This window comes from Podarcis cretensis (assembly GCF_951804945.1).
Source record: "Podarcis cretensis genome assembly, chromosome: 17".
NCBI classification, from domain to species: Eukaryota; Metazoa; Chordata; class Lepidosauria; order Squamata; family Lacertidae; genus Podarcis; species Podarcis cretensis.
Window position 1 is genome coordinate 11367435 of NC_137187.1, and position 23840 is coordinate 11391274.

Here is a 23840-nt window from a genome sequence, read left to right on the forward strand (position 1 = left end):
GTTCAGTGGAGCTTAGGTCCTAATGTCCACCCTAGGTAATGTTTTAAATTGCTGAGTCACAGTGTAGAGTCATAACCTCTGCCTCTCTAATCTACAACCAAAATAAAGCCTAAGTTCACATAACTGCATTTGTTCACATTCACCCCCCATTATTCTTGCCTCTCTCTTCCTTCCCTTCCCCATCTATTTAAATGGCCAGGTAACTTAAGGTTGCAAGCTCACAACCTGGAGAATGTGTGCATGCAAAGGATTCCAATCATTATATGCACTGTGTAGCAACACAAATATATATATGTGATCCCCTGTGATGAGTGATTGGTACAGTCTAGCTGAAGTAAAAAAACAAAAACAAAAATTAAATGGTTGAATGCTGTTGACAATCCAGGTTCTCTGTGCTAAATGCCACTGAATACCCTGGTGGTTTGCTGTTGTGTTGTGTGTCAGATCAGGAGCTAATGAGCAAATCTCCTGCAGGTTTCTGTTAGCCTGTCAGAAGTAACTAGCAAAAGCTGCAAATCTCTGAATTTGTTTCTCTTCCACCTGCAATTACTATCACTATTCAATAAGAGAAAATAGCAAGTTGGACTGTGCAGCAGTAGTTCTGCCTAAGTTAAGATGGATAGTCACAGATTTGGTCTGAGGAACCCCAAGATGTTACTGCTGGGGGACCTCAACATTCATGCAGAGACTGCCTTGACAGGGGTGGCTCAAGACTTCATGAACTGGACAGGAGGAGGGGAAACCAAGAGTGAGAGATTTTACTCGAACCTCTTTGTCAGGATCTGATCACTTCCTGCTGACTACTAGACTCACAGCAAGTGTTTCCCTATGCAAATGTGGGGAGCCCAGTTGGGATAGCCTATGCCAGGAGGCTTATGAAATCCACAGAGTCTCAGAGAGGCCTTGGGGAGTTTCTGATTGGCATGGCTGGCACCACTGTTGATGCCTGGGTCATTCTGCGAAATACATTGGTGAACTGGGTGGTTGCTGTGGTTACTCCTAAACACCCTCTTCCGCTGAACAGAGCCTGTTCAGCTCCTTGGTGTTCAGAAGACCTGAGGGCAATGAAGCAAAGAGCAAGATGGGAAGAGCTCCAGTGAATCTGAACGCTAATCAGAGCTCATTATCAAGCCTTATTAGTGGCTGTGATGACAGCAAAGAAGCAGATCTGTTCCGACACCATTGCATCCTCACAGTGCCATCCAATGGAACTTGTCCAGATAGTTGGAGCTCTTCTGCAGTTTGGCCCATCTGGTGATGCTAATGAACTCTCAGAAGCTTGCTGGGACATGTTTGCACAGCAATTTGAGGATAACATTTCTCACATTCACCATGGCTTGGATACGAAGTCCATCTATGAAAGTGTCCATAACTCCTTCTGGTGATGTTGGGTGAATTTTCATTTTTGAAGTCTGAAGATGTGGACAAATTGCTCAGAGAAGTGTGGCTCATGTCCTATCTGCTCCACCCATGCCCCTTTGACACGTTACACCAAATAGGTAGAGACTGTCCATCTGCCTTTAGGAGCAGGTAAATGTCTCCTTGAGGGAAGAAACAGTCCCATCTGCTTTAAAAGAGGCAGCAGGTTGACTTGCTTGATGAAATCTATCTTGAACCCAGAAGATCTTAATAATTATCAGTCAGTTGCTAACATGACAGGCAAATTCCCTGACAAATTAGTACAACAAAGCATGGCAAAGAGCACTTGTGGAAAAATTTAATAATAAAATAAAACTGGCACAAGGTTTGAAGCACACAAAAGGGACACAGGTGGCGCTGTGGGTTAAACCACCAAGCCTAGGACTTGCCGATCAGAAGGTCGGTGGTTTGAATCCCCGCAATGGGGTGAGCTCCTGCTGCTCTGTCCCTGCTCCTGCCAACCTAGCAGTTCAAAAGCACGTCAAAGCGCAAGTAGATAAATTGGTACACCTTTTAAAAATGAAAATAGAGCACTCCCCTTACATTATAAGTTTTAGTTTTAGTTAACTTAAACTATTTGTTGCCTTAAATAAAAATAAGTAGTCTGGGATAAGAACTTATATCATGCGTTTGTGATTTTGCATGTGTTGCCTAAACACCAGCTTCTGTGATAGGATTGGATATTTCATTATTGGTCTTTATTATGTGGTTATGTGTGAAAGAATATAATGAGGGGGTGGAATTAAGGGAAAGGATGGAGATGAGTTGCAAAAGCACTGATCCTTGTGTAAGCACAACTTAGTCAAATACAGCCCTGCTTCTCAAATAACCTACCTCGTAATATTGTCTGCCATCCTAAACTCCTTGGTGAAAGTGTGGGAATTCTAATCTGAAAAGCTATAATAGCAAACACAGAATACTGTGCACAGACAATTTGTGACATCTGGTATGTTGGTGACTTTTCAGTGGGTGTTCTTGTCAGTGTCACCCCCAAGAGATCTACACTGGCATTTCTGGTCATCTGACATTCGGATTACCTGAGCTCTGCATTTCCTAATTCATACAGAGTTAGCTCTGTTTGTTGTTTGTTTTCCCCTGGCCCTCGGCTATCAAAGGTTATCGCCCCAGCTGCTCTGCACTTACATAATGCCCAGCAGAACGCTGCTCTGCTCTCTCTGATTATGGATTAGTGTAATAATAATTGTGCATGCAAGACTGTAACAGCTGTGTGCTTTCCAGGGCTAGCACAGATTTCCTGGCTTGTTTTAAAACTACCTAGCAAAGCCGTGTAATCTGCCAGCTCCTCACAAACTGCCACCCCATCACAGCAGTCCAGCAACTTAAAGGGGAAGAACATTCATCCAGCATCTACACCCCCTGTAGCAGGACACCTTGAGCAGAATGATATATCTGCAGACCCTCCAAGCGCCCCTGTTTTCAGGGACAGCCCTGGATTTACAGAAGCTGCCCCGGTTTCTGATTTGATCCCAGAATGTCCCGCTTTTCCTTAGGACGTCCCTATTTTCATTTGAGAAATGTTGGAGGGTGTGGAGTTATTCATCCCCTGAGTCATCTGGAGGCAGCCCTGTTTAGGGAAGGTTTCAAATGTTTAATGTGGTACTGTATTTTTATATACAGTGGTACCTCAGGTTAAGAACTTAATTCGTTCCAGAGGTCCGTTCTTAACCTGAAATTGTTCTTAACCTGAGGCACCACTTTAGCTAATGGGGCCTCCCGCTGCTGCTGCTGCGCCGCTGGAGCACGATTTCTATTCTCTTCCTGAAGCAAAGTTCTTAACCCGAGGTACTATTTCTGGGTTAGCAGAGTCTGTAACCTGAAGTATATGTAACCCAAGGTACCACTGTATGCTGGAAGCCATCCAGATTGGCTGGGGCAACCCAATCAGATGGCCAAGGTATAAATATCATTGTTGTTGTTGTTCCTGCTGCTGCTGAATAGGATGCCCCTATTCTCATCAGAGAAATGTTGGAGGGTATGCATCTGCCCCAAACATAACCTGGTCAGGGGTACAAAATGTCGTGCTCAATATTAAATCAGAGGTAGGCAATATGATGCCCTCTGGATGTTGTGTAGACGACTACTGCCTCTGTCCTTGTCAGTATGGCCAACAGCCCAGGATGGTAGGAGTTGAAATCTGGAGGCGTTGTGGCTGTTCATTGTGTTAAATCAGGCAATGCTTTTTCTGAGCTTGGAACAATCATATGTTTTCATTGATATATCTACTGCATACGACATAGCGGTAGATATATCAGCTTGTGGGAGCAGCCTGATGAGTGGCCTTTTCCCCAGGTTGCTGTCATTGTTCTTCTTGCAGCAGCCGAACGCACACTCTCCAGGTGGAGCCGCCATGTATGAGGCCTCCAAATGAACGATACCCAGATGTGGTTCCAGCATGCTTACTTGCATGACCACGAGCACATAGCCCAGGGGCAGCCAACGGGGCGGCCTCCAGATATTTTGGACTACAAGGGTAACAGCCCCACCCAGTCAGTCTTTAGGCATGATGGGAATTCTAGTCCACAACATCGGATGGGGGTATAACAAGATGTTGGCTACCCCTTCCATAGCTCTTGCATGCTTCTAATGCAACACTGATGCTGAGGTGCCACTTGTGAGAAGCAGAGCCTCCACACATGAGATTGCCATAGATCCCATGACCTTGCCAACCATGCATAGAGCTGGTCCTCACAAATGCCAGATTGCTTCCTGACTGCAACCTCCAAATGCCCCTAAGGGCTCTTACAACATGAATTGGTGCCTGGAGACTCAATAAGTTAAGTTACTTTCGGGGGGGGGACATTGGGTCTGTGGTCTTACGAATTGTGATGATCGTGCAAGTTCTGGGCTGTAGCTATTTGATCCACGAGGACTCATGTTGTTGTTGTTTTTTGCAACTGCAGTAATAGCCATACCTAGCATTTATACCTAGTGTTTTAAGTGTCCCTTCCGCAAGGTAGGCCAGTGTTTACAACCCTCCATATTGCAGGGGATATGTGGCTGAGGCTGAAGCATAAGCCCTTACCAGATACGAGTCTGTGTAGGAATTAATTATACCACATTGCAGTGCAATGGTATAGTTAGGTGATTCCAGACTCCAGACTTAGGCTCTGGGAATTGCAGCTCTGTGAAGGGAACAGGGGTCTCCCAACAGCTCTCAGCACCTTTAACCAACCACGCTTCCCAGGATTCAGTGGGAGAAGTCATGACTATTTAAAGTGGTATGATACTGCTGTAAATGTCCCGTGTAGATGGGGCCTTTAATAGTCTTACAGCACCCCACCTCTTTAGACAGAAATATGTTTTTCTCCACTTGGAAATCAAAATGTGGTGAGCCACCCCTTGGGGCATTTGGGCTCTAAGCCCACTCATTCTGCTAAGTAAATGCCTGCTCCAAAGTCCTACCCTGATGACATCACTGTTGTGGTGACGGGCTCTGCCCCTACACCCACCCACCATGTTCTCCATGTTAGTTTTATCGAAACAATTCTACAAGCGGACACCTGTCTATTCATAGGCACGCCCCTGTGCATTCCTGCCTAGACTCTCTTTTCAGACACTGGGCTTGTTCATATGCTACACTGAACAAAGGCACAAGCTGTCTCTACTGCACATGTACAAGTGCTTTTGTGGAAAGGTGTACACCTGCTGATTTATTCACAGAGTGTACACAGAGACCAACCCTCCAACACTTCTCTGATGAAAATAGGGATGTCCCATTCCATAATGATAATTTTACCATTTATACCCCACAGATCTTACTGGGTTGCTTCTGCACAGCTTCCAACATATATAAAAACATAATAAAACATTTTAAAAAAAAACCTTCCCTATACAGGGTTGCCTTCAGATGGCTTAGGGGGTCAGATAACTCCATACCCTTCAACATTTCTCCAATGGAAATCGGAACGTACTAGGGAAAGTTGGGACATTCTGGGATCAAATCGGAAACCAAGACAGCTGCTGTAAATCTGGGACTGGAAAATCTGGAAAATAGGGACACTTGGAGGGTCTGAGAGACCGTATGTTCATGTGAATAACTGTACAATGTACCACTTGTGTATGGGTTGCATATGGAATGTGGACCTCTCTAGAGCCAGTGTGGTGTAGTGGTTAAGAGCGGTAGTCTTGTAATCCTGGGGAACCGGGTTCGCGTCTCCGCTCCTCCACATGCAGCTGCTGGGTGACCTTGGGCTAGTCACACTTCTTTGAAGTCTCTCAGCCCCACTCACCTCACAGAGTGTTTGTTGTGGGGGAGGAAGGGAAAGGAGAATGTTAGCCGCTTTGAGACTCCTTAAAAGGGAGTGAAAGGCGGGATATCAAATCCAAACTCTTCTTCTTCTTCTTCTTCTTCTTCTTCTTCTTCTTCTTCTTCTTCTACGGAGATGAACCATGAGGGTCACCATCTACAACATCAAATCCCTCACCTATGCACATTCATATGTATACATAGTTTCTGGAAACAGATGCAGCCTAAAGCCATTCATTGAGTTTGTCATGGGAGTGACCTTTGAATGAGAGAGTTCCCGCTCTGAGCCGCTATACCAACTGAGCTCTCATGAAACTCATCCAGCCAGGGTATGATTGGTGGGAACCGGACCAAATATTAACAATATGATAAAAACAGCACCAACATAACAAATGGAAAATAGATGACCCCCACAAAGGTGCTGGGTGCATGGCTGCCACCTTTTAAAACACCCACCCAGTATGCAGAAATTAAGCAGGTGTAGGAATTGTACAAATATTTGACAAAATAGCCAAAGCCATCACAAAAAAATAAAACACATAAAGCAGAATGAAATCAGAAACATGATGGGCAGAAATGGAAGCAGGTGTAGCTTTTCTCCATCCCCTCAATCTCCCTGTTGGGAAAAGCTACCCTTGCTTCCATTTCTGCCTGCCACATCTGCATCAGCACGGAAACTGAGCCAGTGCTAAAGTTGGCAACCTGGTTTGAGCCACACACTGCCCACCATATCTCCGCAGCCAAAATGAAACACCGGGGAGTTTTAAAAGGTAGATTCCTGAGTCAGATCAACACTGCAGCACTGCACAAGTCTCCGAGCCGTACTTGGGAACTGCCTTCTGCACTATGCAGCCAGTCTCTGCTGTGCAGTCCTCTCTCTCTCTCTCTCATTCACACACACACACACACACACACACACACACACACACTTTTGTGAAATGTGAGGAGTCACCTGATGTCCGTCAATGTTGTCTCCTCTTAAAGAGCAGGCAGTAAAACTCTTCCTTCTATGGAAGATTCCCTCCCTCTCTCAAAGGATAGCACGTTTATTTAAAACCATCGTCTGTGTATGGCTGCAGCTTGGGGTGCTAAACTGAACTACTTATTGCAGCACTGAAGATCTGAGGGACTTATTCACCTCCCCATCATCTTCTTCTTTCTTTCTTTCCTCTCTTGGAGGAGAGAGCATCTGTGCTCGCTGGACAATGCTTTCTCAGAAATGCTTGGGGTTTCTTTATTTCACTTTCTATCTGTGGGCAAACGTGTTATTCATCCTCCTTCAAGGTAAGTTGCTTTTATCTTGTGTCTCTCTCCTCACCCCCCAGCCTGCCCTATATTTCTCTTTAGACATTTATAATGCTGGTGATTAATCCTTTTGAATCCAGCTCAAAAGAAAAGATTGTTGTATGCGTGCTTTTTATTATTTGGAATGCTAGGTAGGTGACCCAAATACTTGGTTAAAGAGGCAGCTGTATTTATGAATGCAAAGTATGAGGTTTCTATATTCTATAATCTAGTTTAATTGAAGTGGGGGAGATGTGTCTATCTGGAAATAAGTTTGTTTATTTGTTATTTAATGTTACACTTCTACCCCCATCTTTTCTTCAAGGTGGGGTACACACTCTTTTATCTTCACAACAACCCTGTGAGGGTTAGGCAGAGATCCTGTCACAAAACAGCAAACACATGTGGCTATTTCAAAAGACGAAGTGGTTTTGTTTTGCGAGGGATTCTTGGCCTCTGTTTCTTCTACGCAGACTGAACATAGGAATCTAATCATTTGTTCATTTAGTTCAGTATTGCCAGCACTGGCTGGCAGCTGCTCTCCAGGGTTTCACTCAGGGGACACTGCCGGAAGATGGTAGGGGTTGAACCCTGACCTTCTACACACAAACCAGATGTTCTAACCACTAATCTGCTGCTAGAGAGGTACAAGCCTATGCACACCTCCTTGAGAGTAAACCCTATTAAACTCAGCAGAACTTACCTTTGAGCAAGGCTGCGTGGCATCTGACTGCAAATGGCACTTTGTGGATCGGGGCCACCTGGCAAGAGAAAGGGGAGGACAAGGACCAAGGGGGGGGGGGGAACAGACGGATTCTCATACCAAAGTGCTACAGTTTTTTCACAAACTGTTGTCGAGTCATGCTTGCCAAAACATGCAAGGCCCTCTTTTTGAGGCTGAATTTAAGACGAAGATCAATGCCGTTCTCACAGTTAGGGTGGCCCGATCTTGCTTCTCTGCCTTTAACAAAAACAGCGATGTGCACAAAAATTAACCTGGCAATGAAATGGGTAATGGAAAAGACTTTGCCTGCTTAATTTGATCAAGTCAGGCTGCTGTTGAAAACTTAGGATCAAGACTCTTTTTTTTTTAAAGCAACACTGAAATGTCAGCAAACCCACTTACAGCTCATGATTGTTAGCCAGCAATTCCCAAACTTTTTTTTCTTTTGCTACAGAGGCTGAGACTCAAGAAGTTGAGTTGTCAGCATTCTCACCACCCTCTCAAGAAAATGTTGTTTGCCTTTAACAGCAGCTTCTTCTCCAGACTATACAGTCATACCTCGGGTTATGAACGCTGTGGGTTGTGCGTTTTCAGGTTGCGGACCGTGCTGAACCCAGAAGTACCAGAACAGGTTACTTCCGAGTTTCAGTGGTCGCGCATTTGCAGAAGCACTAAATGGCATCACGCGCATGCGCAGAAGCGCCAACTCGCATCACGCGTGTGTGCAGACGCAGCGATTCAGGCTGCTAATGCTGCGGGTTGCGAACGCGCCTCCCGCACGGGTCACGTTCGCAACCCGAGGTATGACTGTACTTGCCAATTGACCCCCCAAATATTTGGCCTACTCCTTCCAAAGTACCATAATGTACAGAAACCAGCAGGTGAAGCTTTTCTCAGCGTGGAGATAGGCATTAACCCTTTTCAGATATGGTATTAACATGCTGAGGGGCAGTGAGGCAGCATTATATGGGCACCTAACTTCAATGCATACAGTTATAGGTGCAGAAGCACTTTCAGACCTTCTAAGGACTTACACAGAGGCCAGATACAAACATCCTTACTCTCCCTCTCCATGCGTTCATATAACATCTGAATAAAGTTACAGTCTCACTTGCTAATATGATGATAGCTGCCTCTTGGGGTTGTTTTTTTCCTAAATGGAAAGGTGGGGTGGGTGTTTCCCAAATAAATAATGTTACAAAAGTTGGGTGCCTCCCACTCTCTCTCTGCCAAACAGTGGCAAGAGCCCATGGGGTTCCAGGCATTCACTCAAGGTCTGTGGTCCTTTGGAAAACTGAGACATGGCGGAGGCTGCCGTAGCTTTAAGAAATATGGTTTATTCACCAATTTGCACCTTCAGTCTGCATAGAGGGAGTCCGGATCTTACAGTATGGTCATTTCAAGAGGGACTTGTACCACACAGCCCTGCACCCATAGAGTCCAAGGAATCTCTCCCAGCCAGCCTTCAGCCATCCTGCCCAAGATGGATCCCAGTCCTTCTTCCTTCTTCTTCCTCCCAACAACTCTTGCTCAAGACTCTCTTTTCCTGTCACCTCACACCCAGTTACCTTGGCAACCTTCCAAACCCCCAGTCTCTGCTCACACTTCATGGCAAAGGGGAAGGGCAGTTCTATTGCATTGCCAATGGCTCTCAATGGCCCTGTATTGTTCCTTAATGGCCCTAGCTTGGCCAAGTCATTTTGTACAGGCTAGCCCAGTAATTCCTCTGCAGCTTGTATTTCTCCCTTCACATGCCAAATGGTCAATAAATAATATTCCTGATAAAAGCACAGGACCCAGTGCCAGTAGAGTAGTTGGCTCTCCCATTTGCAAGTGAAGGAGGTGTTCCTTCAGTTACACAGGCCTTGAGGCATGTAGGGCTTTAAGGATAAGGCTGGATCGATGTGTGCTCCCAGACTGACACTGATCCATGAGAAGGAATGCAAACCTATCCAGGACAGTTTGCCTACCATCTCTCCAAACAAACGAAACCACCCAACATGCAACATCATCGGATGATACCGCTTCTGAGTAATCCATAGGCATGTGTGAACCCCGGGCAGTGCCGGATTTACGTATAAGCTAAACAAGCTATAGCTTAGGGCCCCACTCTCTTGGGAGCCCCCCAAAAAATTAAAGAAAAAAACTGGATGTACATTTCCAAAATATAAGATAAAAACAAATAAAATAAAACCTACATAGAGCAACAGTGTTTTGTGTTGTGTAGGCTCCTATGATGTAAGTAATGGGCCCCGCCTGCTAGCCTGCTCCCTAAAGTATCACTGGTTTGCTCATTTCTATATCAATTAAAAGTAAAGGTAAAGGGACACCTGACCATTAGGTCCAGTTGTGACCGACTCTGGGGTTGCGGCACTCATCTCGCTTTATTGGCTGAGGGAGCCGGCGTACAGCTTCCGGGTCATGTGGCCAGCATGACTAAGCCGCTTCTGGCAAACCAGAGCAGCGCACGGAAATGCCGTTTACCTTCCCGCCAGAGCGGTACCTATTTATCTACTTGCACTTTGACGTGCTTTCGAACTACTAGGTGGGCAGGAGCAGGGACTGAGCAACGGGAGCTCACCCCGTCGCGGGGATTTGAACTGATGACCTTCTGATCGGCAAGCCCTAAGCTCTGTGGTTTAACCCACAGTGCCACCTGTGTCCCTCTATATCAATTACTTTGATAAAATACACATTTTGTTATGTGCAAATGGCTTTAGATACCTATTACGTCCATAAATTACTGTATAGCATGTATTCAACACAAAAACAGTGACAATTTGTTGTTGAGAAAGGACAGCTGGACATCTAAAGGGCCCCATTACCTTCAGTAGCTTAGGGCCTCATCAAACCTAAATCCGATCCTGACCCCAGGCCACAGTTTAGCCAACCACGCCCATTGTGTGGCCAGTGTTATCGATCGTGATACTGTCACATGTAAGAATCCTTGGCCAGCCCTGTTGCCATGAATCCAGTTGTGTTTGTGTGAGAGAGACAGGTGCTCGCCAGGACCAAATCTCTCTGCTGCAGAATAATTCAGTGGCTTATCAGGCATTAATTCAGCATGCAGCAGTTGGTATTGTGGTGTGATTAAAACCTTTAAAGGGTATGAATGAATATTCAAATGTCTGGAGGCTTATCTTTTATTATTATTATTCCACTTTCTTGCCCCGTGTTCAGTGACTTCTTCCTTCTGCTATTTCCTTCCCTAGATGGCTTGGCATGCAAATCTGAAGAAAGGCTGTTTCACAAACTCTTCTCCCGTTACAACCAGTACATCAGACCTGTGGAAAACGTGTCAGATCCAGTTACAGTGTATTTTGAAGTGGCAATTACACAGCTTGCAAATGTGGTAAGGCTAAATGCGCAGTGCCGGCCAGATAGATAGGTGCTGTGCAATCCAAACCTCCTGGTCATAGAAGACTCACCCTTACCCAGGGGCTCCAGCACATAGATGAAAACCCTGGATGTGCAGTGCTCAGTTTGCTTGAGAATTTTCTCCATTCCCATCTTTGTGGTTCACGAAGTGCTCCATGTGTGCAATGGATCAGTTGAATTTTTCAACATTAAAAAATGAGGGGTGCTAAAAAGTTGTAGCATGATTTGGGAATTCCAAAGAAATTTTGCTTAAATTAATATAGCTTAGTAATAGATTATTTATTTTTATTTATACCCCACCCATCTAGCTAGGTTTCCCCAACCACTCTGGGTGGCTTAGTTTTGCTTGGTGTGTGTAGAATTGCAGAGAAATCATTAAAATCATCCTGGGGAGAAGGAGGAGGGCCAGGAGAAATGAGGCCAGCTGCTGAATCCTGAGAATCTCCTCCTGCTGCTGTGGTCAGTTCCCCTCCCACTCCCTGGTCTCCCAGAACACACAAGGGAAACAAAAAGAGGTATGGTTGCCATACATCCAGATTTTCCCAGACATACCCGGAATACCGCAGTCGGAAGCAGTGTCCGGGTGGAAATCGGGAAAATGCCCGGGAAAATCTGGACGTATATCAACCCATGTTGGCAGTGTTGTTTTTGCTGATTTTTCCTTAAAAATAGCTCAAAAACGTCTTTGTTTTTCCTTTTGCAATTTTGCCCAAAAGGCTCAACAACTTTTGTGTCCGGATTTTCACTTTTTGAAATGCAGTGGTACCTCGGGTTAAGTACTTAATTCATTCCGGAGGTCCGTTCTTAACCTGAAACTGTTCTTAACCTGAAGCACCACTTTAGCTAATGGGGCCTCCTGCTGCCGCCGCACCGCCGCTGCTCGATTTTTGTTCTCATCCTGAAGCAAAGTTCTTAACCTGAGGTACTATTTCTGGATTAGTGGAGTCTGTAACCTGAAGCGTCTGTAACCTGAAGCGTATGTAACCCAAGGTACCACTGTATGGCAAGCCTAAAAGAGCAGAGAGATTGGTTGCATGCATATGCAGTCTATTACTGCTGGGGGGACGGACCCTGAAGAGGCAGCTGTGGGAAGGCAGGGACCTTCAGCCCTCGCAATTGCCTCATTGGGGGCAAGACCTACTGGGAAGAGTTGATGGGATCAGTAGGCCTGCACTGCCTTTGTTTTCTTTGAATAGTTAACTTCACTGACACCATCTTTTTTATCACTGACCTACACCTGACTCAGGATCTTGACAGATATAGAAAAGGAGGAGGTTATTATACATGTTAAGAGCATAACACCTGCCTTGCTGGATCAATCCAAAAGTCTGCCTAGTCCTGCATCCTGCATCCAACAGTAACTAGCCAGATACCTTTGCCAGTTCCCAAGCATGACCTGAAGGCAACAGAAAAACTTTGTGGGTACCCAGAGTTTAGAGATATATTGCCTCTGAAAATGGCATGGCTAATGATGGTGTAGTGGTTAAGAGTGGTGGACTCGTAATCTGGTGAACCGGGTTGGCTTCCCCGCTCCTCTGCATGCAGCTGCTGGGTGACCTTGGGCTAGTCACACTCCTCTGAAGTCTCTCAGCCTCACTCACCTAACAGAGTGTTTGTTGTGGGGGAGGAAGGGAAAGGAGAATGTTAGCCGCTTTGAGACTCCTTAAGGGGAGTGAAAGGTGGGATATCAAGTCCAAACTCTTCTTCTTGATAATAGACCTACCCTCCACAAATGTGCCTGATCTCTCCTGCCTGCAATCAGGAGGGCACATGAAAGCCTCTGAGATTGCTTCCCATATCTCCGTCTGCACCCTAAGAGACTGTGTGAAGCAGCCCCATGACACAACTGAAGGAGTAAATCATTTGCCCTCTTCTGTCTCTAGGATGAAGTCAATCAGATTATGGAAACCAATCTATGGCTGCGACATGTAAGTGGATATTTGTGCGCTAGGGTGTAATTCACAATAGTGCTGGGCTTCAAAGTTATGGTTGGGATGGCTCCAAAACAGTTCCTGGGATGAGGAAGCAGGAATCTATTGTGAGGGGGGATCTTGCTGTCACAACATCCATAGTATTACCACTCATAGATTACTGTGGTGTTTATTATTATCACTATTATTTTGGTTTATTATCTGTCCTACACCCAAGGGTCCCAGTATGAGTTACAAAAATTTGAAATACAGTCTGTGAGCCACCCTGAGTTCTTATGATAAAGAGCTGTATATTAATCAAATAAATTATTATTACTATTATTATTATTATTACTATTATTATTATTATTATTATTATTATTATTATTATTAACTGATTTTATTATGTATGGTATATCCTTGTTGTATACTGCTTAGACACTATGGTATAAAGTGGTACATAAATTATTAAAATAGAATAAAACTAAATAAAAATATATGAAGTTATTCTATTATATCTTCATAACAATAATAATATAATTTATTGTTTACACCCTGCCCATCTGGCTGGGTTTCCCCAGCCACTTTGGGCGGCTCTCAACAGAATATTAAAAATACAATAAAACTTCAAACATTAAAAACTTCCCTAAACAGGGTTGCCTTCAGATGTCTTCTAAAAGTCTGATAGTTGTTTATTTCCTTGACATCTGATGGGTGCGTGTTCCACAGGGCGGGCGCCACTGCCAGGAAGGCCCTCTGTCTGGATGTCTAACACTGTTGTCTAAGGCAACACAGTGACATTCATGTTCAAGTGGTGTTTGAGCAGAAGAAGAGCTTGCTGCATAAGGCCACTAGCTCATCAAGTTCAGCATCTTGTTCTCAAAGTGGCCAACCAGATGCCTGTGGGGATACCGAAAGCAGGACCTAAGTGCAGCAGCACTTGGCCCACCTGTGATTCCCGGCAAATGGCATTCAGAGACAGTGGAGGTAGAACATAGCCATCATGCCCAAAATCCAATCTCAGACATAGCCATCATGCCCAAAATCCACTCTTGCTAAACAAAGAGGCTTTGGGTGAAGGAAGAAATATCTACAAAAGCCCTGAAAATCAAGCTGCAGGTGAAGGGTGAATTTTCTAGGATCCAAAAACTAGTTTTTTCTCTCTTTTAGATTTGGAACGACTACAAACTGAGGTGGAATCCAATGGAATACGAAGGGATTGAGTTTATCCGTGTGCCAGCGGATAAAATATGGAAACCTGATATTGTGTTATACAACAAGTATGAACTCTAGTTCCTCATCATTTTACAGCTTTTAAAATATATATATATAATCAAAACCAAACCAAATCCTTCTGTATTAATATTGCATGGTACAACTTAAGACTGCCTTGTGTTTGCATTTCCAGTGCCGTTGGAGATTTCCAGGTCGAAGGGCGGACCAAAGCTCTTCTCAAATATGATGGTACCATCACATGGACGCCACCCGCCATCTTTAAAAGCTCCTGCCCCATGGATATTACTTTCTTCCCCTTCGATCACCAAAACTGCTCCCTGAAATTTGGGTCGTGGACTTACGACAAAGCTAAAATTGACCTTCTAATTGTTGGCTCCAAAGTGGATATGAACGACCTTTGGGAGAATAACGAATGGGAAATAGTTGATGCTTCTGGCTATAAACACGATATCAAGTACAACTGCTGTGAGGAGATCTACACCGACATCACCTACTCGTTTTATATCCGAAGGTTGCCCATGTTCTACACCATTAATCTGATCATCCCCTGCCTATTCATTTCATTCCTAACTGTACTGGTTTTCTACCTTCCATCTGACTGTGGAGAGAAAGTGACCCTTTGCATCTCTGTCCTACTTTCTTTGACCGTGTTCCTGTTGGTAATCACAGAAACAATCCCCTCTACCTCTCTGGTAATCCCTCTGGTAGGAGAATACCTGCTGTTCACCATGATATTTGTGACTCTCTCTATCGTTGTCACGGTCTTTGTACTGAACATCCACTACAGGACTCCGATGACTCACACGATGCCCAAGTGGGTGAAAACCGTTTTCCTCCGTCTCCTGCCAAAAGTCCTGATGATGAAGAGACCTATCCAGAAACACATCGAAGCCCAGCCTAAGAAAACCAAGAAAAATGGTGGCGCTAAATCCAGCAAGCAAAAGGCCGATGACCCAGGGGAAGCGAAAGTCTACGGTGAGCACAGATGCTGCCACTGCGACAAACCCAGTGAACCGTCCACGGGTAAGAAAAGGAGACCAAGCCACCAGTCGGCTAAATGGGGGGCTGAGCAAGCAGAATACTCCCCTGAGGTCAAAGAAGTAATTAGCAGTGTCCAGTTCATCGCAGAAAACATGAGGAGTCAGAATGAGACCAAAGAGGTAAGCATTCTGGTGTCTTGAGAATGAATTTGTATCTGAGAACCAGCAGCTGAGTTATAGAAGTCAGTCTTCCCCAACACAGTGCCCTCCAGCTGTTGCTATAACTATAACTTCCATCATGCTTGACCATCAGCCAGGGTGGCTGTGTCTGATGGGAGTTATAGTCCAACAACAGCTGGACAGCACCTGGTATTGGTCAAAAGTCCTCAAAAGTCCGCAGTATACCTGAAGGAGCATCTCCACCCCCATCGTTCAGCCCAAACATTGAAGTCCAGCTCTGAGGGCCTTCTGGTGGTTCCCTCACTGCGAGAAGTGAGGTTACAGGGAACCAGGCAGAGGGCCTTCTCAGTAGTGGCGCCCGCCCTGTGGAATGCCCTCCCATCAGATGTCAAGGAAATAAACAACTATCTGACTTTTAGAAGATATCTGAAGGCAGCCCTGTTTAGAGAAGTTTTTAATGTTTGATATTTTATTGCGTTTTTAATATTCTGTTGGGAGCCACCCAGATGGGTGGTGTATAAATAAATTATTATTGTTATCATCATCATCATCATCAATAAATTTGGTGCATAACACAAGCAGTGGCAGAAGGGTCAAGACCTTGGTTGGTGCTAGCCCTGGTGCCATGTAAGTTCTCAAGGAAAATGGTGAAGGCCTTTTTCCAGAACAAACAGTGACACTCCCTGAAATGAAAAGCAGCTCCTTCTGAACTCCAGTGTAGCTCTGTAGAACTCCAGGAGAGAGGGGAAGCATTGCTAAATGGGTACATGCCCAGTGTCACACTGGCGAGCAGGCACCGATATCAGCAGAAAGGGTAGTTCCTCAGCGGAATGAGGCTCAAGGGGTGCTGTCTCTGGGGATTTTTGATCAGGGGCCCCTGGTCCAAGGGGCACCTGACTGACAGACTCTGGCTTGGTGCCGGGGCCTAGTCCTGAATTTAGAGCACCTCCACAGTTTGCACCAGTGGTGTACCTGATCCAGTTGATTCTTAGGAACATGGGAAGCTGGCTAATGCCTGTTAGCAGAGGCACTTAAATAAAGCTGATGGAGGCTGTGTACACACACACAGAGAGAGAGAGAGAGAGAGAGAGAGAGAGAGAGAGAGAATGAATGAATCCTGGGAACAATACCAAGTCAGGCCATTGGTCCATCTAGGTCAATATTATCTATGTTGACTGGTAGCAGTTCTCCAAGGGTTCAGATATGAGTCTTTTCCCAGACCTACCTCATAGGTAAGGTAAAGGTACCCCTGCCCGTACGGGCCAGTCTTGACAGACTCTGGGGTTGTGCGCCCATCTCACTTAAGAGGCCAGGGGCCAGCGCTGTCCGGAGACACTTCCGGGTCACGTAGCCAGCGTGACATCGCTGCTCTGGCCAGAGCCAGAGCCAGAGCCAGAGCCGCACACAGAAACGCCGTTTACCTTCCCGCTGGTAAGCGGTCCCTATTTATCTACTTGCACCCGGAGGTGCTTTCGAACTACTAGGTTGGCAGGCGCTGGGACCGAGCAGCGGGAGCGCACCCCGCCGCAGGGATTCGAACTGCCGACCTTTCGATCGGCAAGCCCTAGGCGCTGAGGCTTTAACCCACAGCGCCACCTGCGTCCCTCCGACCTACCTCATAACCTCCAACATTTCTCTGATGAAAATAGGGACGTCCTGTTCCATTATTATTGTTATCATCATCATCATCATCATTAATACCCCACCCATCTGATCAGGTTGCCCAGACACTCTGGACGGCTTCCAACATACATAAAGACATAATAAAACATTAAACATTACAAAAAGCTTCCCTCTACAGGGCTGCCTTCAGATGTCTTCTAAAGGTTGTATAGTTACTTATCTCCTTGGCTTGGGACTCGCTTAACTCAATACCCTCCAGCATTTCTCCAATGAAAATAGGGACGTCCCAAGGGAAAGCGGGACATTCCAGGATCAAATCAGAAACCAGGATAGCTTCTGTAAATCTGGGACTGTCCCTGGAAAATAAGGACACTTGGAGGGTGTGCTACCTGTTAATGCTGCGGGTTGACCCTGGGACCTTCTGTATGACAAGCAGACGTGCCGTGACTGAACTACAGCCCTTCCTCTTCTTCCTCAGAGTCCTGGCTGTCGCTGATTTCCAGGCTCATGTCATAACAGTAGTCTTCCAGTGTCTAAGAACTGCTGCCGCCATTTATTTTACCTCAGAGCCCTTGCTATAATATGAAGGTGCTTCCATCTCCCACCTTCCCCAGATCCCATCTGTCTTGTGTACTTAGGCTAGAAGCATTTTGGCGTCTTTCTGAGAATGTGGCAGCACCACGGGGATGTTAATCTCAGTAGGATCCTTGAACAGCTGTTGTAATGTAAATAATGTAATTACTATGGGAGCTGTTGAGGGAAGAAAGCTCCCTACGGTTTCAACAGAAATGAAGACTGCACCTCAGGGAACAAGCCTGTGATTTTATGTGGGCAGCACTGCAATGGTTATCCATACCAGGAAAGCTTTTCCATTTTAGAAAGGAAAAAAGAATCTAATGCAAGTGCGAACATGTTCCCTTTTCCTTCAGCCTTCAGCCCTGGGCTCTCTGGTCCTCAGGGCTCTTGTGGTCTCCCTAACACAGGGCCCCCTCTCCCCACTGAAATTAGGTTGAAGAAGCATTCTGTTAGTGCCAATAGAATAGGCTGTGTTGTGTGCTTGATTGCAGCATGTGTGTGGTACCCACAATAGTCTCTCTCTGGTTTTGCAAATGGACCACGGGCCCAGAAAGGTTGGCAACCCCTGTTGTACTGTATTGAAGAGGGATCTGTTGAAGAGAGAAAGAAAGAAAGAAAGAAAGAAAGAAAGAAAGGAGAGAGAGAGAGAGAGAGAGAGAGAGAGAGAGAGAGAGAGAGTGTGTATCCTGGGAACAATACCAAGTCAGGCCATCTAGGACTAGGTCATGGGTAGGCAAACTAAGGCCCGGGGACCGGATCCAGCCCAATCGCCTTCTAAATCTGGCCTGTGAACAGTCTGGGAATCAGCGTGTTTTTACAAGAGTAGAATGTGTCCTTTTATTTAAAATGCATCTCTGGGTTATTTGTGGGGCATAGGAATTCGTTCTTTTTTTTTTTTTCAAAATATAGTGCAGCCCCCCACAAGGTCTGATGGACAGTGGACCAGGCCCCTGCTGAAAAAGTTTGCTGATCCCTGTCTAGGTCAATGTTATCTTTGTTGACTGGCAATAGTTCTCCAAGGGTTCAAATATGAGTCTTTTCCCAGACCTGCCTCATAACCTCCAACATTTCTCTGATGAAAATAGGGACGTCCTATTCCATCATCATCATTTTATTATTTATACCCCACCCATCTGACCAGGTTGCCCCAGACACTCTGGATCTGTCCCTCTGCCTCTCCCCTGTTGCATATGGGCATAACTATTAACAAATTATTAAATAGTCTTATTAAATAGTCGCATGACTCACCGTTGGCCCACCTACTCCTCCTGCACCGCTGTTCCAGTGCTAGCATGAGAGGCACTGTCCATTGACTGCGTTTGGCAAGCTTGCAACATTTTGCCCCAGTATGTAGTTACCTGCACACTGGGATAATGCCACTTTGCCAGGCTTGAGGTGAAAAAAACAGTGCCTTTTTGATATCAGCAACCATTGTACCAATCTCCAGCTTCATCTCATACTTATTTGTATGTCTAGCAATCCACAAACCCAATACTAATGACAGGGGCGAAAGACTAGTGTTTAGCAGGTCTAGAAGAAGTGCCCATTTCAGGTTTTAGGGGTCCTTGGGCAAAGTGTCCTCAGTAAATTCCCTCCTTGGGAGCTCTCCACTTCCCTGGCACTCTTTCCACTGCCCAGTCACTCACCTCTTCCTCTAGGCCCAGTTTGTACCACTTTCCGGAGGGAAAGGAAAAAGCTTGCAGCAGCTCCTCCTCCTCCTCTATCCTCTCACTGCTTGCTCACTTTGAGTGGGCAGGTGAACAAGCAGAAGCAGCAAGAAGGTGGAGTATCAGGTCTAGGAAGCTCTGGGATTAAGCAGTCAACGAACTGCTAGGAATGGGTTTCAGGAGGTCTCTGGCATTGCCAATCCCTATACACTGGCCATCCTGGAAGCAAAGGTTCAGGTGTGAAGATGGGCACCTAGTGATAAGCAGCAACCAGCAAAACTCCTTCAATTATTATTATTATTATTATTATTATTATTATTATTATTATTATTATTATTTATTATTATTATTATTTGTACCCCGCCCATCTGGCTGGGTTTCCCCAGCCATTCTGGGCGGCTTCCAACAAAGATGAAAAATACACTAAAATGTCACATATTAAAAACTTCCCTGCACAGAGCTGCCTTCAGAGGTCTTCTGAATGTCAGGTAGTTGTTTATCGCTTTGACATCTGATGGGAGGGCGTTCCACAGGGCGGGCGCCACTACCAAGAAGGCCCTCTGCCTGGTTCCCTGTAACTTGGCTTCTCGCAGTGAGGGAACTGCCAGAAGGCCCTCGGAGCTGGACCTCAGTGTCCAGGCAGAATGATGGGGGAGGAGACGCTCCTTCAGATATACTGGACCGAGGCTGTTTAGGGCTTTAAAGGTCAGCACCAACACTTTGAATTGTGCTCAGAAACGTACTGGGAGCCAATGTAGGTCTTTCAAGACTGGTGTTATATGGTCTCAGCGGCCGCTCCCAGTCACCAGTCTAGCTGCCGCGTTCTGGATTAGTTGTAGTTTCCGGGTCACCTTCAAAGGTAGCCCCACGTAGAGTGCATTGCAGTAGTCCAAGCGGAAGATAACCAGAGCATGCACCACTCTGGCGAGACAGTCTGCGGGCTGATTGTGTGGGGATTTTGCTGCTAGTTAAATAACACTGTTTTGTGGGGCCATCTCTGTAAGTAAACAAACGGGAACAACAGCTTTTAAAAATGGGACTCAGCAATTATGCTAATAGGTTTGCGTATTTAAATGGATAAATATTTCATGCTTAGCAGGGTATCATTTTCTTTGGCATGAAGACACTGAATATGCACTTAGAAGTTCTACAGAAATGGAGGCCCTCGTCCCAGGGTGGTGGTCAATCAATGTAGCCCTATTGAATTCTGTAGAGCTGTGCTGATGCAAGGGAACAAAGGAGCTGTCTTGAAAGGGAGCCAAAAGACAAACATAGGGTTGAACTGGAGCTTTGGGGGCAAGCCTGGATTAACCATTATGCTAAGTAAGCTACAGTGTAGGGTCCCAGCCAGTTTGGGGTCTTTGCCTGTAGTGGAATTACTGGAAAGCTTCCTAATGCAGAGAGAGGATGGCCATCTTCCATCTTGCTCTTTCCACTGAGCTCTTTGAAGAGTGCACTGTAATAAAACGGAACAGTAGCTGTACTTCCTGGAAGAGGGAAATTGACATTACTGGTAGCCCTGGGAACAAGATAACAGGCAGACATTTTATGACCAAATGGAGGCCTGAAATTCCTGCTGATTTATTGTCCAAAGTTGTTCCAAGAGATCAACACTGTACCTATGTACAGGACCTGGGTTTGTACTGAGATTGTACTGACACACTGCCCGGTGGTGTTCACAGAAAGGGGGAGGATGTTAGGTTTCTGTTTGTGCCACTGTGCAGTGCTTGGAGTCACAAGACTCTTTTTACATTCCAGAGATTCCAGACTGTTGGAAGTCTCACGGGAGACGGATGTTGATATTACTGGTTTTAGTTTCTTTGTTCCAGTTGCCTCTCTACTTTCACAGAGAGAGGATGTATGTTTTATTTCTGTCTGCATAGTTAGAAATAAAACTCTTAGCAATGTAGCTCATATTTCTCGTCTTCCGCATGCTGCTTGTATACTCTGTGTAATGGTAACGTCCCTGGAGCCTCATCAAAGGCTCAGGTCATTTATCACTGTTGGAGGGCTTGGCCGGAGGAATAGCTTGGCCGAACGCAAGTTCCGACACAAACATGGACCTTTGAGTGATTTCATCTGTATTCCCAGTTGTCATTACCAAACATGAGTGTGGGTCTGAGTGGACTTAGCAGGAAGCATGAAAGCAGGAGGTTTTAGTCAGCCATATCTCACTCAGTTGTCAAGCTGATGCCACAATAAATTAATTAGTCTTGAAGGTCCTGGGGGACTGGTTTTGTGTGCATTTAGCATTCTTCATCCAAGTGGCTCTCCAGTAAAACTAGTGGCAATCAGGTTTAAAGAGAATGTCATTTATGTATAAGTCCAGGGCTCTAAAATATAGTTCACAATCCTCTAATAACCCCTTTGCCAATGTGGTGCTCTCCAGATGTTTTGGGGTTACTTGTTCCCATCAGCCACAGCTGTGTCGGCTGGGGCTGAGGAAAGTTGTAGTCCAAAACATCTGGAAGGCACCAGGTTGGGGAAGGCTTCCTGAAAAGGACATTGCTGTTCAGCTTTGTTTGGACCTCTAAATCATGCACACTTTCTCTCTGCTGGTCTAAAACAACTAAAGATGGAAGATGTCTGATGCTTTCCTTAAAGAAAGTTTCCTAATACAATTATTCCAAAATGGGCATAGCATTGGTCCTGAAGTCAGCATGGTTTCAGCTAAGCTTCTAGAATTCAGTGATACTAGGACATGTCAGCGCTTCACAATGCTCCAGTTTCATGCGCATCTTCACAAGACAAAAGCTGGAAAATGTCACAATTGAATGGGCAAAACACTTCTTTCAGCAGAACCTCAAACTGATAATGTTTTATTACCTGGGGAAAGCTGAATTGTGTCTAAACCTGGCACATTAAATATGATATGTCTTCTTGTGTGTTTACAGGTGGAAGATGACTGGAAATACGTTGCCATGGTAATTGACAGAGTGTTCCTGTGGGTGTTCATAATTCTCTGTGTATTTGGGACTGCAGGATTATTCCTACAGCCCCTGATAGCAGACACATAATTCACTGACTGTTCAAGTTTTGCTCTACGTGTACCTTTCAGTTTTATATTCAAGTCATCCTCCTGCAGTAGAATGTCTGCTTTCACCTCAGGTCAAAAGAGCAAAGTTTTCTTCTTTATTTCTATTGGCTTTCGCATTTTCCACCCTCAGGGAACCTTGTCCACATTGGCTTGCTCATTGAGGAACCTTTGCACATCTGCTATGGAACCCTGACTTGTTGTAAATGATTCTAGAGTGTGCAGCTCATTCATACCCATTGAGCACTGAGTGGGCTTATTGGCCAGCTCAGCATTCTCCACTGGTGAACAAGAAGTATGTTCTGGAGCATATCAACTGCTCCACTATGGCCGCACATTGCTTCTACACTAGGAACGAATGGTTCCTGGTAAGCTTCCAGGGAACCCTGTTTGAAAATTATTGGACAAAGCTGGTCCACACAATGTAATTAAGCAACATGCCTCATTCTCATCTCTAATAAAAAGTAGATTAGAATTTTTTTAAAGTGGCTCATTTGTAGGCTCTTGGTGCATTGTTTCTTTGAAGAAACTAGTTCAAGGTGAGCCAAACAAGAACCAGCTTGAGCAAGCATGGCTATATGATTAGGAGAAAATGTTCCCAGCCATCCTATTTCCACATTTGCAGGCATTTTTCAAAATCCATTGGAGATGTGTCATCCATCCTCCATGAGAGCTCATCTGAACTTCCACTTGTGCCAGTTGACCCCCTCCTTTCCAAAGGAAGAACTGCCCTTTAGTGATAGATTGGAACAAATGGCAATCTGGAGAAAACCCAAATTGCCATTTGCTCTGATTCAGCGCTAAAGAGCAGTTTCCCTGCCCCAGGGGAAAACAGTGGGACAAGAGGAAATATGGAGGAGTCCTAACAAAATAAAATAAAGTGTGCTAGTCAGCCTAAGGAAGCTACCCACACAATATTAATTGTTTGTGACTGTTGACTGTTTTGGAATCACGTTCTTCTGTGGTTGTAAACATTGCAAAATGCTTCTAACTGGCCTAACAGGATTCTGAGACACACTAATGGCATGATTCCTTGGAGGCAAATTATGTTGTTGTTGTTTAGTCGTTTAGTCATGTCCGACTCTTCGTGACCCCATGGACCAGAGCACGCCAGGCACTCCAGTTTATTTTCCCACCAGCAACACACAAGCAGAACAGGTAGACTGTCCATTACAAGAACAAGGCGAATTATAACCACGGAGCAAAAACCAGTCACGTCTGTTTATGAGCTTTGCCTTAAATGTATGTCCATGTGCTCCTTTTTGTTATGGTTAAGCTTGATATACAGAAGGAATTTTAACTTACTAATTTATTACTCTTGCCAATATTTTCTGAATACCCATTATATCATATGGGGGAAAGGGGGGAGGCTCATTTCAGTTCTCCAAGCATTTGGAAGTTCCAAGAGGTGAGTTTGGTTGGGGTTTTTTTAAATGAAGTCAATTTCCTGCTGATGGGAAGAGAGCCCTGAAGACTTACAGAAGCCTGCTAATTTGCAAACATGCAAAGAGAGAGTGTTGGAAGGAAGTAGACTCCTAAAGCAATCAGCAGAACCACTAGTC

The 23840-nt window shown here is 45.2% G+C and overlaps 2 protein-coding genes across 2 annotated transcripts in view; one reads left to right on the forward strand and one right to left on the reverse strand.

Annotated features, from left to right (window-relative positions):
- CHRNB3 (cholinergic receptor nicotinic beta 3 subunit) overlaps positions 1-23840 on the reverse strand; it is a 319642-nt gene that overhangs the window by 268609 nt on the left and 27193 nt on the right. The window lies entirely within an intron of this gene.
- Positions 6425-23320, forward strand: CHRNA6 (cholinergic receptor nicotinic alpha 6 subunit). Its single transcript, XM_079959569.1, has 6 exons — positions 6425-6970; positions 10907-11046; positions 12956-13000; positions 14153-14262; positions 14391-15378; positions 22139-23320. Exons 1-6 carry the CDS (start codon positions 6892-6894, stop codon positions 22259-22261), a joined length of 1485 nt encoding a protein of 494 aa, XP_079815695.1. The 5' UTR covers positions 6425-6891; the 3' UTR covers positions 22262-23320.